Raw genomic sequence first — 17,540 nt, 5'->3', positions numbered from 1 at the left:
CAGATCCTGGCGTGTCCAAGGCCAGGTTGCACAGGGCTTGGAGCAACCTGATCCATGGAAATTGTCCCTGCCCATGGCACCGGAGGGGGTGGAACGAGATGAGCTTTAGGGTCCCTTGCCACCCAAACCATTCCAGGATTCCAGAATGATCTCCTATGTGTATAGAACACTAATATCCCAACAGATAACACCCAGTGCGCCCAGAAATGAACATCCTCTATATATTTACGAATCACACCGTGTCTATCTGTACCTGTACCGAGGGAGGGTGTGTGCAGGAGTGTCATGTACCCACAGCACCTCGAGTTCGAGGGGGGGGGCGGGACGAGAAAGCGGCGGCCGATCCGGAGCTCCGGGGGGGGGGGGGAGTGTCCGGGGCGGGTCCGAGCGCGGCCCCGCCCCCACGCGCTGTTCCCGCGCGGTGCCGCCGAGCGGATCCGCCGCGATGTCCGGCCCGGCCCAGGAGCCCGACAGGTGAGCGGCCGTGGGGTGCCGGGGCTCCCCTTGTCCCCCGCCATCCTCCTGCAGCCTCCCCGCCGCCCCCGGGGCTGCCCGGCGTTCCCCGCCACTCTCCCCATGCACCCCCTGCGCCCTCCCGCTGTCCCCCAGCCCGTCCCGCTGTCCCCCAGCCCCGCCCCCGCATCCTCCCATCCCCCACCCCACCTGCATCCCCGCATCCTTCTGCTCCTCCACCCCCTCCCGACCCCCCATTCCTGGGCACCGAGCCCGGAGGTTCCCTCCCGTCCCCAAACCCCCCCCCCCCCCCGCCCCCGGGCAGTTTGGGTGCCCGTGCCCGGCCGTGCACCTGCAGCGGGGGCTCCGGGCCCCGCCGGCCGCGCCGCGCATCCCCCGCTGCTGCTGCAGACAAAGCGCCGGGCGAGGCAGCGCCGGCCCCGCACCCCCCGGCCCCGCTGCACCGCCCCCGGTGCCCCCCGGTGCCCCCCGGTGCCCCGAGCCCGGGCAGCGAGGCTCGTGCTTATCTCCTTCCCCGCGTTATCGCGCTCTGGGAACCGCTGCCCCGCCAGGCTCCTCCGCTCGGCAGCGCCCGTTGCCCGCCGCAGTTAATGGCTGCAGTTAATTAACTGCACAATGCCCGGGGCTTTGCCCGGGTGGGTTTTTTGTCTCTTTTTGTGCTTTCTCCCCCCGCGCCTGTGCGCTGCCGGAGCTGTTTGCCAGCGCGGGAGGAGGGAGATGCAGCTGCGAGGGGTTTGGAGGCGGCGCGGAGGGAAGCGATCCCAGTTTAGCAAGCCAGCACTTGGTGCAAGGGCTGCAGGGTTGCTCAAACATCGCTTGGCTCCCTTGCCGGCCCTGGAGAGGGTCCAGACTTCATCCAAATCCTCCAGATAAATAATTCTTGTGTTGTTTTTTTTTTCACAAGATACAGTTTGGAAGAGCAAACTGTTGTGTAATTCCTTGTGGGGGAAAACCTTTCCCACTTCTTCCTGCCCTTGACCCAGAAACTTCTCCAGCCCCGTGCAGCCACTTTGCTGTGCTTTGCCAGGACGCCCCAGCTGGCATCGCTTCCCTGAGTTCCTCAGGAATCCTCACTCGTTAGGGATTGATTTTCCTGCCTCTGCCATTCCCATCTATTTATTTATTTTTCAGTTTTGTGTCTGAGTGTCCCAGTGTGGCCCCAAGGCTCTGACCCCCGTGGTGGTGCCCGCTCATTCCAGGAGCATCCAGGATGGCCGAAATCAGCCTCCTGAGCTGAGCAACTCCCACATCTTGGCTTCACCATCCCCAGCATCCCTCAGCATCTCTGGGATGGCCCTGTGACCCTCACCTACCTCCAAAAAAAAAGCGGGCTGGGTGCTTTTTCCCTGCCTGCTGTTCCAGCTGCCCCTTGGCAGGGCGGAGGTTCTGGAATATTTCCCGGTGCCACCACAGTGTGGGAGAGCTGGATGACACCTGCTGGTTTATGGTGACTGCACCCAGGGCCATTCCTGTCCTCAGGGCAGCTTTTCTTTGCTGGATCTGCCTGACAGATGTTGTGGAGCTTTGTGGAGCTCCAGGAAAAGGTTTCCGAACAGGATCGTGATCTGTGAATGATAAAACCAGCAGATTTCCCCTTTCCAGGGTGGATGGAGGCTGGAGGTTGGTGTGAATTTGCCACAAATGGGTCTGCTGGAGTTGTCTGCCACGGCTGAAGGCCAGAGTTTATCCAAGTTTCCTGCCTGGCTGGAGACTGGTTGGATTGCACCCAAATCCAATGGGCGCCTGGCACGGAGTCCAGGGCTCGGCAATGGGGGCTGGAACCAGGAGCTTGTGCCAGTGGGAATTGTGTCCAGCAGAGCCAGGTGTCCCCAGAAGGGCCAGGAGAGAGCCAGGGTCGGGGTGATGCTGCAGGAGATGGATGTTTACTCACCAAGCCCCATCCCAAGTCAGCTCCCAGATTCCCGAGGCTGGGGGCGATGCCAGCGGTCTGGGAGTGGGGAATGCTGCCCCTGTGGAAGCGTGGGAAAGGGCTGGCACAGCTGCTCACGTGTGTCTGCTTTTGTCTTCCAGCGGAGCAGAGTCCCTCTCCTCGGATGAAAAAGGTACAGGGATTTTGGGAAATGCCCCTCCTTGGGAATGGGAATGGGAATTCTATAACGGGCTTTAAAAACCTCGGTGTAAACCCTTAGTTTATGGATTATTTTGGTTGGTTGTGCTGGTTTTTAAAATGCCTGTTCTTTTGTTGTTTATTCCCTTTCTCTGAGTACAAAATTGATGAGAGCCTTCTCCAGCTTTTATTCCCTGCTTTTCTCTGGCAGAGGTGACACCCAACGGCATGGAGGGATCGGGATCAGGATCGGGATCGGCCGAGGAGCACCCGGAGGGTGAGCACACCATGGCTCAGGGATTTCCTCGCTCCTGCGGTGGTGTGGCTGGTCCTGCATCCCAAATTCCCCCACACCCACATCCCAAAGCACAAGCTTGACTTTCCAGTGCTGGTTTCTGTTCAACTGACGTTTGTGAGAATAATTAATTAAAGCCACATTTGGTGCATCTGCACAAGCCACGCCTGGTGGGACACACAGCTCCCACCAGGGCTGCTCCCACCTGCCATGGAAAACCATCATTTAACTGGGATGTGCCATGGCTGAAGCTCCAAAATAATCCCAGGATGCATAAAACATGAAAATTAAATGTTCTAAAGACCCTTCAGAAGGGCCTGGGTGACCCCAAAGTCTCCCCTGGAGCTGGGATTTGATGCTCTGATGCTTCTCTCTGCCTCAGTATTTTTTCTGCTCTGTCCCATTATCTAACCTGCTGGCTGGCCTGATGGATCCCAACCTGTGGATGGATCCCAACCTGTGGATGGATCCCTGCGCTCCCATCCCACCTGTGCCTAACGGGTTGTGGTTTTTAAGGAGAGGCCAGTTCCGAAGGCAGCTCCAGCAGCGGCTCGGAAGAGGAGTCAGGTGAGCAGAACATTGTGTTTGATCTGTAATCTCTTTTATAAAACTGCTGTTCAGTTTAAAGCAGCTGCTTCTCCTGGGAACAGTCTCACAGTTATTAGGGAATGCTAACTCTGATTGCTTTCCCAATAAAACTTTTGGGAGCCAAGGATTTCCTATCAATGATCGAAGGGCAGCAGCTCGTGCTGCTTTCGCCTCCCAGACACAACACCCATGGATGTTGCAGACACAATGCCCATGGATATTTTTACACCACAGCAGTTGTCCAAACACCAAGAGGCCATAAATTTCCTCAAAAGTTGGCAACAGAACTGGCCAAACAGGATGGACAGGAAAAGAATGAAAGGAAGCGCTTGCTGTTGGTGGGTTTGCACTTCCACGGGTTGTGTGCCAGCAGTTTATTGTGCTTTTGTGTAATACTGATAATTAAACAATTCCGATGTTTTTGCTCCCCAGATGCCGAGGAGTGGCATGGAGGCAGGCTGGGTGAGTGTGGTTTGTTGTCCCTGGTAGCCCTTGCTCAGCGGGAGGAAGCCAGCTCGGATGAACGGCACCCGAGGCGTGCTGTGGGATGGCAGGAAGGATTTCCAGCCACCCCCTCCGTATCTTCTGGGAAAAGGAGCTGCTGGAGAGCATCCCTAGGAAGTGGGGGGTGGAGGCCACGAACTTCCACGTGCAGGGAGTGTTCCTGGTGCCGTTCCAATCCTGCTGCAACTCGGGGATGGGATAGCAGGGCTTGGGAAGGCAGCCAGCTGCTGGCTGCTGTTTGCCAGGCTGTTTGCTGCAGCAAGGCCTTCTCTGGCTCTCCCAGCCCAGGAGGGTGTTGGAGTCCCAGGATAGCTCTGGGACAGCCTCCAGGATCCCTTTTTCCTGGGAGGGAGGGTGGGATGGGAAGCAGCTCATCCTGGCTCTTGGCACAGCGGCTCTGCCACTCCCCTGCTCCCAAATCCACCCTTCAGGACACAACCTTTGGCCTGAAGTGTCAGCTCTGGTGGAATTCTGTCCTGTAGGATACGGCCAGGAGAATCCAGGCACTCTGAAATCGTTTTAGGGACAAACACATGGCAGACAATGTGGTTGTTGTTCCCTGGGAATGCTGTTCCCAGTTTCCGTGCCGGGGGTTGTACTTTGTCCTTGGCACCATGAGGCTCATCCTGAGGATGAATCTTTAACTCCTCTGAAAATTTCCAGCAGTTTGGGCAACTTAGGAGCTGTTGGCAAATTTGTATCCTGATGTTCAGCTTCACCCCCAGGCTGTGCAAGGCCTGCAAGGACTCTCAGGAATGTTCTCCTTAGGATTTGCTGAATTTAAGCAAATGAAATTGTGGGGTTGTCCTGGGTGAATGTGGGAGCAGAAACCCTCTGGAGACTGAGGTGTTTACTCCAAACTCCTTTTTCCTAGAGGAAGAACAGGAGGAGAAGGAATCCCCACCTCACTGCAATGAGTCAGGTAGGAACAGATCTCCTGAGGCCTTTTTTATTCCTGGCTCTTTAATTACTTGGCTGTTCTTGAGCTCATCTTCCTCTTTTCCCACCAGGAGGGAGCTGCTTGCCACCCTGTGAGCACTGCAGGAGTGAAAATGTAGGTTTGTGAGGGAAAAGCCACCCACTTCTTTTGCATTAGATCATTTGCAATCTGTAATCCTAATTTCTTCTCACCTTTTTTAAGATAATTTTTTTAAAATCTGTTTCCAGGACCAGAAGGAGCAGGTGACCCCCAGGAGACTTGCTGGAGGACAATTTATGTATGAATTTTTTGAATATAATGGGTTTAAGTTTACGTTGTTCTGACCAAGGTGCTTCAGTCTTTGGTTGAAGTGGGAGAACAGCTCATTGTCTGCACAAATGCACCTGGATTTGTACTGGGAGGTGCACCCAAACCCTTAAAAATCATGGTTTAGAGCCTGTGCTGCCTCCAGATCCTGGCCCAAGAGAACTCTTGGGAGGGTTTTCCAGGATGCTGCCTTGTCTTGCTGCAATAATTAACAGCCAGCCCCTTGTTATATTCTGGTTTCAGCCTGGATGCACGTGAGGGGTCTTGCCCTGCTTCACCCTCCCCTTTAGCCCTGCATTTTCCCTTGGATGCAGCGCTGTTCTCCCTCTGTCTGCCTTGGAATTGTCACTGTGGGATGTCCGTGTATCCCTTGCTGTTCTCCACGCTGGCTGCTGTTGTTATCCACGGAAAATGTTGGCTCTGACGCTGAGCCCTTCCCGTGAGAGCAGCTCCCGGTGCAGGAAGTTTTATGCAAAATGCTCATTTCCAGCTGTTTTGCATAGGCTGGGTGGGCCCTCAGTGGTTTTTACCAGCCCAGTGACGGCTCAGACCCAGAGAGAGGAGCACACTGTGGCCGCTGAGATAAAGCGGGAGGGAGCTGCTCCGTTACCCCGCAGCTCCCGGTATTTTTGCCGAGTGCCGGATGTCCCTTGCAGGGCGCTGCTGGATGCAGAGGGCTCCTACCAGTGCAGCATCACTGGGCTCATTTTCGAGGTGACAGGCGCCGCCAGGATCACGTATTCCCTGTTATCCTGGAGCAAGTACGCCCAGCTGGTGGAAAAGCCCTGGATCGTGGGCGGGCCCCTGTTCGACGTGCGCTGCGACGCGCCCGGCGCGCTCAGCTCCATCCAGTTCCCGCACTGCCTCTGCCTGGGGGGTGAGTGTGGGGCCAGGGGCTGGGGATGGTGCCTGGGGATGCTCTGGAAGTGCTGAGCCCCGGGACGTTCCCCACAGATCACGGCGCTGGCGTGGCCTTCAAGGTGCTGCACATCAAGAGCGGGGGCGCGGCCATCGAGCCCTCGGCCGAGTTCTCGGCGTCGCACGTCAAGTGGGTGGTGAGCTCCCTGTCCCCCGTGGGACCCCTGATCCAGAGCCAGCAGCCCCTGCAGTACCACGGGGCCGTCATCCTCTACAAAGCCATCGATGAGCACCCCTCCCTGTCCTTCTGGGTCTACGTGGCCACCAACAACGACTCCTTCATAAAGGTACGGCCCGGGCTGGGAGCTGGGCCTGGGGAGGGTGGGGTTGGGAATCCTGGTGTGCTTTGTGTGGGAATGGACCTTAAATCCCATCTCTTTCTACCTTCTGCCATGGACAGGGACACCTTCCACTATCCCAGGCTGCTCCAAGCCCCAATGTCCAGCCTGGCCCTGGGCACTGCCAGGGATCCAGGGGCAGCCCCAGCTGCTCTGGGCACCTGTGCCAGGGCCTGCCCACCCTCACAGGGAAGGATTCCTTCCCAATATCCAATCTAGACCTACAATGTTTGAATCTGAGGCCATTCCCCCTTTTTTCTGTCACTCCATCCTGTGTAAATGGTCTCTCTCCAGCTTTTCCATTTCCATTCTTTGTCCTGGTCTCTTCTCCCAAGGAATAAGCGACAGGACAAGAGGAAGCAGCCTCAAGTTGTACCAGAGGAGGTTTAGATTGGACATTAGGGAAAATTCCTTCAGGAAAAGGCTGGTCAAGCCCTGGAACAGGCTGTCCAGGGCAGTGGCAGAGTCCCCAGTGAAAATTTGGGAATTTGGGAAAGCAGCTGACAATGAATTCATCCAGGTGCCACCAACTTTCCTGCTGCCAAGGACCACGTTGGCAATAACCTCAGAGGAGAACAGAGCCTGTCTGCAGAGAAAAGAGAGGCCATGGAACTAACCCTGGATAAAATTACAGCTCTAGAAAGTTCCTTGCATTGCCCTGCAATGGCTTATAATTAGGAAATTGGGTTTGTGGGGTCATTCAGGAGCTCTGGCAGGAGCAGGACTAGAATTTACCCTATTACAGTGAGGAGAGTGACAAAACCCTGCCTTTTATTGGGGTTGCAAACTCTCTTATCTCATTTCACCCCCATGGCACAACAGCTGGAGAGGTTTGGTGATGCTTTTTGAGTGTGGTTATTCCACAGCTTTCTGGGAAGTTTGGGGTCGTGGCTGTGCTGTAGAGCTGGGGCCAGAGAACAGCCCAGGCAGCCACATGAACACAGGTTTTAAATGTTAATTCATCTACTGGAATGAGTAACCTTGAAATATTAACCTTGAAATGGTATTTTTTAAATTTTAGGACATCTCAAAAGCTGTGAAGCACTCAAATAAGAAATTTGTTAAAATTGACAAGCCTGCCGTGTGCCAAAAATTACTGCAGGAAGGAAAGAAGTACAGATTGATCTGTGAGCCAGAAGCTGAAATAACTCCTGAGGTGAGTCCCTTACACTCACCCTTGCTTCCTGCATTGCAGCTGCCCTGGAAATGTGGCACAAAAAGGAGCCATTTGCCTCTTAGAGCCCTAAAATTTTGGGATGAAATCCTGATGCTGAAGTCAACAGCAAAACTCTGGGAGATGGGAGTTAGGCTCGGATTTGTCCCAACAGCCAGTTGCCTTCTCTTTAGTTTATCTTAGAGAAATATTTATTTTTGACATATTTCTGTTGTGTAGGAGATTGAATTTGTTGATGGATCACTCTTGAAGCTGAAGAGTTACTTTGAAGTGTACTTGGAGAAGCCTGATGACTTCACCATGTCCCTGGTGGAGCAGGACTCGGATGAGACCGTCTGGAAAGCCAAACTCCGAGAGAGTGAGTCCTTGGGAACCAGGGAGTGGTCTGGGATGGGACAGACCTTAAAGATCATCCAGTTCCACCCCCAGGGACCCCTTCCACTGTCCCAGGCTGCTCCAAGCCCCAATGTCCAGCCTGGCCTTGGGCACTGCCAGGGATCCAGGGGCAGCCCCAGCTGCTCTGGGCACCCTGTGCCAGGGCCTGCCCACCCTCCCAGGGAGCAATCCCTTCCCAATATCCCATCCAGCCCTGCCCTCTGGCACTGGGAAGCCATTCCCTGGTTCCTGTCCCTCCATCCCTTGTAAGTTGTCTCTTTCCATCTTTCCTGTAGCTCCTTCAGGCACTGGGAGGCTCCAGTTAGGTCATCCTGCAGCTTCTCCTCTCCAGGCTGAACAATCCCAGCTCTCCCAGCCTTTCCTCCCAGTAGAGCTGCTGGTCATGGAATGTTTGTTTTTGGAAGGGACCTTAAAGACCATTTAGTTCCAACCCCCCTGCCTATTATTCTGTGTTACAACATATAATTCCATATATTATCCATAGAATTGTATCATATAATATGAAATGGCATATTTTGCATTATAACTTGCAATCTCTCTGGCCTATTTGGGCCTGCTGCAGCACGTTGAATAAAAGGGGAAAAATCTCGTTCTGTCAAACCTCAGGGGTTGGAATCCACCCAACAGCTTTGCTTTGTGCCTGGGAATTCCTGGAGGTGGGGCCCAGCACTGGGAATTCCTCCCTCATGTTTGTCTCCTGTGACCTTTCCCAGGGGATTGGATCCATTATGACCAGAACAAGAACGAGCAGAGGAGGAGCACAGCCAGTGAGTGACTTTGCAGAGAACTTGGGGTTGGGGTGGTTTGTTCCTTGTGCCCCTCTCTGCCTCTGGGGAGAGGTGACACAAGTGACAGCGCCTCTGATCCCTTCCCAGGTGTGAAGAAGCGGAAGCCAGCCCTCAGCATCCTGGAGGAAGAGGGGCTCCACAGCAAAAAGCAGAAGACTGGTGGCACTGCAGGTGGGGCCTCACTGTGGCCTTGGGAAGAGCCTGGTTGGGGTTGTTTTGTGTCCTGGGAGTTGAAACCCAGCTCACTTTTTAAAAGACTTTTCCCTCTGGAATGGTCCAGGCTTGGGCAAGAGCAGCTGGAAAGGTGTCTGCTGGAAAAGGAGCTGGGGCTGGTGGTTGGCAGGGCCTGGACATGAGCCAGGGGTGGCCAAGGAGGTCCCAGCAATGCCCACAGACCCAGGGCAGTGCCCGTCCCCTGTGCTGGCACTGCTGAGGCTCCTCCAGCCCTGGGGGCGGTTTTGGGACTCTCCCAAGGACGTGGAAGGGCTGGGGCATGTGCAGGGAAGGGAATGGGGTTGGGAAAGGGGCTGGAGCAGCTGAGGGAGCTGGGAAAGGGGCTCAGCCTGGAGCAAAGGAGGCTCAGGGGGGCCCTTGTGGCTCTGCACAAGTCCCTGACAGGAGGGGGCAGCCGGGGGGGGGTCGGGCTCTGCTCGCAGGGAACAGGGACAGGAGGAGAGGGAACGGCCTCAGGTTGCAGCAGAGAAGGTTGGGGTTGGATATTGGGGAAAATCCAATGTTTTTCAGATGGAACGGGCACAAAAAGCTTAACGGACCAACAGCTGCTGGCGATCGCCAAGCTCCTGGACCGGCACTGGAGGGAGGTCGCCATCGAGTGTCTCCAGATGGAGATGAAGGACATCGAGAACATCCAGGCCATGGAGAAGGACGTGAACATGCAGAAATTCCTGGTGCTGAGGAAGTGGAGAGACAGGGAGCAGGGCAATGGATCTGCAGAGGCTTTGCAGAGAAGCCTCGGGGAAAAAGCGACCTACGAGATCCTGCAGACGCTGCAAGGTATCAGCTCCCTGGTTACTGAATCCATCCCTGGCTCAGCTGGACTTTGGGAATTCCCATCAGGGAATTTACAAATCCCCAGTGCATGGTTTATTATGGAGGTCAAAATTGTGTCCCTTCTGCTTTCTGCAGTGACTTGATGTTTTGGGGTGGTTGGTCCTTCCCTTTGGAAATGGATACAAAATGAGGAATAGTTTTGCCCTGAGGATGGAGAGCACTCAGCATGACCTGGGTGTCCAGACTGGTTCCTGGGATTCCCAAGAAGAGCTGCTTGGGTCTTTATTTCAGGAATGGTTGATTAACACCTTCCCTGCTGGATGACTTGGTGGTTCCATCTCTTATGGGAATGGGTTTCCCAAGGGAGCTCCCCCTCCTTTCTGTGGAGCTCTTGTGTTCAGTTCGCCTTCTGCAAATCCAAATTATTCAGGGAGCTGGGAATTATCCCTGTCCATGGCAGGGGTTGGAATTAAATGACCTTTAAGGTCCTTTCCAACTCAAACCATTCCATAATTTTATGGACTCAGCCAGCCAAGGGCAATTGTCCTGAAAAATTAAATGTGGGGGGTTTTTTGCAACAGCAAAACTTAATTCCTTAACTCAGGACAAAAGGAAACGTGGGACAAAACTCCTCAGGTTGTGCCTGGGGAGGGTTAGATTGGATATTGGGAAAAATTTCTTCATGGAAAGGGCTGGGCACAGTCACCACCCTGGAGGGATCGAGCAGACGTGCGGCTCCTGGGGACGTGGGGCAGTGGTGGCCTTGGGATGGAGTGGGGGCATGGTTGGACTGGATGGTCTTAGAGGGCTTTTCCAACCTAATTCCATGGCTCATTCTCCCTGGAAACAACCTGGCTGGCAAAGGTGGAGAGCTCTCCCTCCCAGACTCTGCGCCACAGCCTCGTGCTGCCTCGGGGGGTTTAATACATTTATTTCTCAACTTGAATATTTTTAAATTCAATTTCTTTCTCCACTTGGGTCTTGCAGGCACTTCCGGACATCCCATAATCCAGGTGTGTTTTTTCCTTCCCTCAGGTTTCTCGGCTCAGAGCTGAGCCAGCTGAAGGAGGAGGAGGGAGGGAGCTTCCCAATCCAACCATTCTGCTCCTCTGGAATCCTGCTGGGATTCAGGGAGGTTCAGGGCATCACCACTCAGGCAGGATCCTCCAGGGAAACGTGAATGGAATTTTGTGTGGATAGAAGCCACTTCCAAGACCTTCAGGAGAGGTGGATCCTGGAATTCCGGGCTTCACCCACAGGGAAAGACACGAACACTGGAAAAAACCAATTTGTCTTTTTCATCACTTGGGAAAGGTTTTTGTTTCCATCAGGGAAAAACAGGGAGAAAAATCACCCTGGAAACTTTCATCCCCTTCCAAAAAACATGGAACTGCCAGAATCGTGAGGTGCATCGGATTTCTCATGGATCAGGGAAGAATGATCCTAAACTTGCCACAAATTCCTTTGGATAATCACTGTATATGTGGAATTATTGTGCATATCCTGTACATTCAGTCCTTGTTAAGCTATGCTTCTGTTTCCTAAAATTTCCAAAGAAGGGGAACACCACTCTGAACTCCAGGCAGCTCGGAATTTCCCCCTGGAATTTCTTCTCCCCTCTTTTCTGTATAGTTTGTCTCCATTTTTTACGTTGTATAATTCTTTTTTGTATGAGAAACTTTTTATACTTCTTTTTTTTACTTGATTTATCGGAACTTGACTAGAATTTAGGTGCTGAAAATGGGAGGAGCCCAAATCCCTGTGCTACAGGATCAGAAAAAAATTGGGGAAAATGGTATTTGCAGAAGAGAGGAGGAAGCAGATCAAGGATTGTCTTGTTTTTAAGGCCGTGGGATACTTGGGATCATCTTCCTCTGTGTATGTTTGGGAAAGGAAAACATACTTTTAAAAAAGAAAGATTAAAACAGGAAAAATTAACATTATTTCCATCTGATTTTTGATTTTTTGTTTTAGTTGGATGAAATGTTGGGAAGTTGTTGATGTCCTGGGAAGAGAGGAGAACTGGGAAGAGAGGATGGAACTTGTTCCTCAGAACCTAGAAAAGCTGGAGGTGCCACCAAAGGGGTCAAAGGGGTTTTTTGGGATGAAAGGGACCTTAAATCCCATCCCATCCCAACCCCTGCCATGGGCAGGGACACCTTCCCTATCCCAAGTTATTCCAAGCCTCGTCCAACCCAATCCAAGATGGAAACTTGGATTTTAAAAGACACCAATTATGGGGATGTGCCTTCCCATGCCAGCAATATCCAAAGTATTTAAAGGGATTCGTGTTGGATCCCAAGGGACAAAAAAATCACCTTGGTTTTGGAGTAAAGTTTGATTTTATTAGGCAATAAATAGAATATACAGGGAATATCATCATAAATAAATCAGGGAATATCATAAATAAATCAGGGAATAGAATGGAATATAAATAAATCAAGGAATATCATCATAAATAAATCAAGGAATATCATAAATAAATCATGGAATAGAACAATATCATTAAAAAATCATGGAATATCATCATAAATAAATCAGGGAATAGAAGGGAATATAAATAAATCAAGGAATATCATCATAAATAAATCAAGGAATATCATAAATAAATCAAAGAATATCATAAATAAATCAGGGAATAGAACAGAAAATCATAAATAAATCACGGGATATCATCATAAATCATGGAATAGAATGGAATATCATCATAAATAAATCATGGGGTAGAATATCCTGAGTTGGAATGCACCCCCGAGGAAATGGATTATCATGAATAGGTCTCAATTCTCTCAATTCCTGAGAAATCAGCTGGATAAATGTGGATAAATTAGAGTTAGGAACATTTTGGTGCTCGGATGGAGCTTAAGTTCCAAAAATCTGGGAATCTATCATGGTTTAAAAGGCACAACTCCCTAAAAACGAACTCTGGGAAATTCAGAATTCCTTTGGAAGCCGGTGGGTGTTGATCCCACTGTTTTTCCTCCAGGATCTCCTTGGCTTCTGGGTGGATTCCTGGGATTCAGAGGGAGCTCAGGAAGCTCAGCATCCTGCTGATGGTGACGCTGCGGATGCGGAAAGCCTGGAGGACACTGCAGAGCCTCAGCCTGTCCGGGAACGGGGCCGATCCCAATCCCGATCCCAATCCCAATCCTGCCAGCGCCTCCGGAACCTTCCCAGTGCTGCTGCCCAGGGCCTGCACAAGGAAAAGGGTCACAGCCAGTCCAGAAAATGTCTAAACCAAAAAACCCCCTTGGAGTTTTACCCCCTCAGGGATGAATGGCAAAAGCGGGAAGTAAGGAGGCGTTGAGGGAAAAATCCGGGATGTTTAATTGATGGTGAATAGAACAAGGGGAAAAATTGGAAATGTTGAATTGATCATTAAGAAGGTAAATGTTGAAGCATTGAATTTATCCTGAGTAGAGAGAGGGTAAAATTGGAAATGTTGAATTGATCATTAAGAAGGTAAATGTTGAAGTATTGAATTTATCCTGAGTAGACAGAGGGTAAAATTGGAAATATTTAATTGAACTTTAATAGGATAAAGTCTTAAATACTTAATGTTAGCATTAATGGGCTGGGGGTAAAATTTGGAGTGCTAAATGATAGCATTAATAGGTAAATTTTGAAATATTTAATGATGGCATTAATAAGGGAAAATTTGAAGTGTTGAATGATATCATTATTAAGGTAAATTTTGAAATATTTCGTGTTAGCATTAATAGCCTAAGGGTAAAATTTGAAGTATTTAATGTTATCATTATGAAGGTTAAAATTTGAAATATTTAATGATTGTGTGAGTAGACTGAGGGTAAAATCAGAAGTTTTTGATGATATTATGAAGGTAAAATTTGAAATATTTCATGATAGCATTAATAGCCTGAGGGTAAAATTTGAAGTATTTAATGTTATCATGAATAGACTAAAATTTGAAATATTTATTATGAATAGAGTGAGGGTGAAATTGGAAGTATTTAGTGTTATCATTAATAGGGTAAATTTTCAATTATTTAATGATTGCATGAATAATCTGAGGGTAAAATTTGAAATATTTAATTTATCATGAATAGATTGAGGGTAAAATTTGAAATACTGAATGTTATCATGAATGAGGCAAATCTTGAAATATTTCGTGATAGAATTTATAGACTGAGGCTAAAATTCGAAGTATTTATCAACCTTTAGTCCAGCCTGTGTCACATCCAGTGCAGCAGGTCTGTTATATCTCAATATTTGGAGGAGAAATGGAGCTTTTTATTCCCTATTTCCTGAATTTTTGGGTAAATCCAGGCGGGAATCCTCACCTCCATCATCCCATCGAGAGTCACCAGGAGCTGGGGGTCGTTGAGGTTCCTCAGCTGTGCCCTGTAGGCTCTGAGGTCCTCAGAGATGCCCTGCAGGCATTTGCCCTGGGAAAGAGGGAATTGTTAGGAAATGTGGGAATGTGCTGCTCATTGAAACGCACAACGAGCCAAAAGAAGGGATTTTGTGGGGAAATTGCATTTACCTTATCAAAAGTTGATCTTTCCAGGGCTGGGCAGTTTCCAGGCTGCAAATTAAACGAGAAATAGGATTTGTGATTTAATGGAGGTGTGGATTACGTATTGCATGAAACTAGGAGGTAAAAGTGACGTTTTCTCTCGATTTCTCTCTATTTCTCGCTGGTTTACCCCTGGATCCTCAGCTGTGCAGGCTTTGATTGTGTTCATTTGGTTCTCCGTGATGTCCTCCAGATCCACCTCTTCAAGGGTGCACTCGAATCCCAGGGTGCCGAGTTCCTGTGGGGAAGAGGGAATAAAAAAGGGTCACTGACAGCCTCATGATACAGTTTATATATTTATATATATATATCTGTAAATACACAGAATAATTTGATGTATCTCAGCTGTCTGTGCCCAGATGAATCCCAGGAATGAGGCTCTGTGAGGACTGTGGTTAAATATGAAATACAGGAAATAGATTGGGAATAATCCCAGGTTTTGCACCAGTTTATGTTTTATTGCGAATTGCTCTGCCTCCATGGCTTTAAGTGATTCTGTCAGACGTGGAATTTAGGGAGAACTTTATGGCAGTAGAGTTTCAAATGGAAAGGATCTCTTAGAAAGAGAAAAATAGCAAATACGGGGTGGGGAACAGCACCTGTCTGGTGCTGGGGCTTTTGGGATCCTCTGAGATGAAGGGTGTGAAAACAGCAGGGAATTTTAGTAAAACTTTTAGCAAAAAAATAGGAAAAGAAAGAGACCTGAGCAAATCAGTCCTAAAGGGCTGCTCAGGGCAGCATGAAAGCAGGGACAGGGATGGAGACTTGAAGGGAGGCTCCAGGGAGCGTCCACCCTGCCGGTACCCTCAGCAGCCTCTGGGTGCCCAGCTGGTGCCTTCAGCACCTCCTGGGGACTGCCCGGGGACCGAAACTGCTCCAGCATTTCCTGGCTCGGTAGCACCACTGCCCCATCCCTGCTTTCCTGGGTGCCATCCCTACCCCATCCCTGCTTTCCTGGGTGCCATCCCTACCCCATCCCTGCCCTCCTGGGTACTTCCACTGCCCCATCCCTGCCCTCCTGGGTGCCATCCCTACCCCATCCCTGCCCTCCTGGGTACTTCCACTGCTCCATCCCTGCCCTCCTGGGTACTCTCAGCAGCCCCTGGGTGCCCAGCTGGTGCCTTCAGCGCTGCCTGGGGACCACCACTGACGTCCTGGGTACAATAACTACCCCAGCACTGCCTGGCTTGGTACCATCCCCACCCTCCTGGCTCCTACCACTGCTCCATCACCGCCCTCCTGCATCCTCTCACCACCCCCATCCCTGCCCTCCTGGCTGCCCCCGCTGCCCCATCCCGGCCCTCCCGCATCCTCCCGCTCCCGTCCCGTTCCCTGCAGACCTTCAGCCGATGCAGGGAGGCGTTGGCGGCCTCCAGCAGGTCCCGGGAGCGGCTGAGGCGCTCGGCGGAGGGCTGGCGGTGGCGGGCCGGGGTGGGCAGTGCCCGGGGTGGGGTGGGCAGTGCCCCGGGCCGGGCTGGACACGAGCAGGGGCAGGAGCAGCGCCAGGCACAGCAACGCCCGTGCGGCCCCGCCAGGCGGCGCTGCCCGCCCGCTCCCGGTGCCGCTCCCGGTGCCGCTCCCGGTGCCGCTCCCGGTGCCGCTCCCGGTGCTCCCGGTGCCGCTCCCGGTGCTTCTCCCGCTGCTGCCGCTCCGCTCCATCCCGCTGCCGTCGCACCACGCCAGGGACAGCTCTTATAGGGGCGCCGGACGAGCGGGAGTTCCCCCGTGCGCTTCTCCTCCGCCCCCCGGCCGCGGAGAGCCGCGCTCATCCCGAGAGCGGCGGGGCCGGGAATCCCGGCGGGGCTCGCAGGGCGGGGATGTGCGGGGCACAGCCGGAGCTCCTTCCCTCGGAGCACAGAGCTGACAGGAAAATGGGGTTGGCAGGGAGTCCGCGCGCGGCGCGTGGAGAAGTTTTAGCGGAATCACGAAAGCACGGAATGGTTTGGGTTCGAAGGGGCCTTAAAGATAATCTCATTCCCACGGGCAGGGACACCTTCCACTGCCTCAGGCTGCTCCAAGCCCCTGTTTCCAACCTGGCTTTGGGCACTGCCAGGGATCCAGGGGCAGCCCCAGCTGCTCTGGGCACCCTGTGCCAGGGCCTGCCCACCCTCCCAGGGAACAATTCCTTCCCAAAATCCCATCTAAACCTCCTGAATTTGAAGCCATTCCCTCTTTGTTCTGTCACTCCATCCCGTGTAAATCATTTCTCTCCAGCTTTTCCATTTCCATTTTTATCCTGCTCTCTTCTCAAGGAACAAGCACCAGGACAAGAGGAAACAGCCTCAGGTTGCACCAGAGGAGCTTTAGATTGGATATTAGAGAAAATTCCTTCATGGAAAGCGCTGGAATAGGCTGTCCAGGGCGGTGGTGGAGGGATTGAACAGCCCTGTGGATGTGGCAGTGCTGGGGATGGTTGCACTCGGTGACCTTTGAGATCTTTCCCAACCTAAACCATTCCATGATCCTCTGATTCTATAGTGACAACGTTTCATTCATGAATATTTGTGAAAACCTGCCTGGATATTTGATTCTGCTGAAATATTTGGAATAATTAACCAATATTTCAGTATTGGCTTGTATTGTTCGTGGCCATTCTCAGCCGGACCCAGAAGGCTGCAGAAAACCTTTCTGTGCATTGGGGCTGCCGTGAAGTCACTGGGATTTTTGCTGTGAAACTGGGAGGGAGCAGGATGAATCAAGAGTCTTATATTGCATTTTCAGATTCTTTTTATTTTCTCTGTTTCCTATAAGAAGCCTGTGGCGTGTCCTGAGACTTCTTTTTGCCCCGATCCCAGCAGTGCATCATTTTCCAATTTCTCTGGGCGTTTTTCACTTCTGCCCCGTCATTTCACTGCGGGCTGTGGTTTCCAGCTCGTGTAGGAGCCGCGTCTTCCGGGAGCCAAAAGCGAAAGAGAATTTTGGGATGTGCTGAGGGGTGTTCCTGAAAGGCACCACTTTGGCTTTCCAGGTTTCCCTGCCCGGCTCTCAGGCCCTGCTCCCAGCAGGACACGAGGTTTCCCAGCGGGATCAGCACTGGGGTGGGATTTGGGTTTAAGCTGCTGATAAATTGGGATATATCCTAATGATATCGTATATATCTCTCCTATAATCCTTGCTGTGCCTGCTGCCCCTGTGTCCCTGGAAGTGTCCAAGGCCAGGCTGGATGGGTTTGGAGCAGCCTGGGATAGTGGGAGATGTCTCTG

At 51.7% G+C, this 17,540-nt stretch overlaps 2 protein-coding genes across 2 annotated transcripts; one reads left to right on the top strand and one right to left on the bottom strand.

Moving 5' to 3' along the window:
* The first annotated feature begins 391 nt into the window (after positions 1-391).
* On the top strand, positions 392-11,743 carry CARD8 (caspase recruitment domain family member 8). Its single transcript, XM_039557169.1, has 16 exons — positions 392-474; positions 2,506-2,537; positions 2,754-2,819; positions 3,354-3,404; positions 3,858-3,887; positions 4,804-4,851; positions 4,940-4,983; positions 5,097-5,146; positions 5,832-6,052; positions 6,130-6,380; positions 7,453-7,587; positions 7,825-7,963; positions 8,715-8,768; positions 8,877-8,960; positions 9,534-9,803; positions 10,836-11,743. The coding sequence occupies exons 1-16, from the start codon at positions 446-448 to the stop codon at positions 10,853-10,855; spliced, it is 1,524 nt and encodes a 507-aa protein (XP_039413103.1). The 5' UTR covers positions 392-445; the 3' UTR covers positions 10,856-11,743.
* A 645-nt stretch (positions 11,744-12,388) lies between these two features.
* IL12A (interleukin 12A) lies at positions 12,389-16,106 on the bottom strand. Its single transcript, XM_039557040.1, has 6 exons — positions 16,013-16,106; positions 15,678-15,811; positions 14,468-14,575; positions 14,305-14,346; positions 14,102-14,206; positions 12,389-12,993 (listed from the first exon to the last, which is right to left on the bottom strand). The coding sequence occupies exons 1-6, from the start codon at positions 16,104-16,106 to the stop codon at positions 12,820-12,822; spliced, it is 657 nt and encodes a 218-aa protein (XP_039412974.1). The 3' UTR covers positions 12,389-12,819.
* Positions 16,107-17,540: the final 1,434 nt, after the last annotated feature.

This window comes from Corvus cornix, chromosome 9 (genome assembly GCF_000738735.6).
Source record: "Corvus cornix cornix isolate S_Up_H32 chromosome 9, ASM73873v5, whole genome shotgun sequence".
Classification (NCBI taxonomy): Eukaryota; Metazoa; Chordata; class Aves; order Passeriformes; family Corvidae; genus Corvus; species Corvus cornix.
The sequence above is the reverse complement of the archived record's forward strand: the minus strand, read 5'-3'. Positions and strand labels throughout refer to the sequence as shown.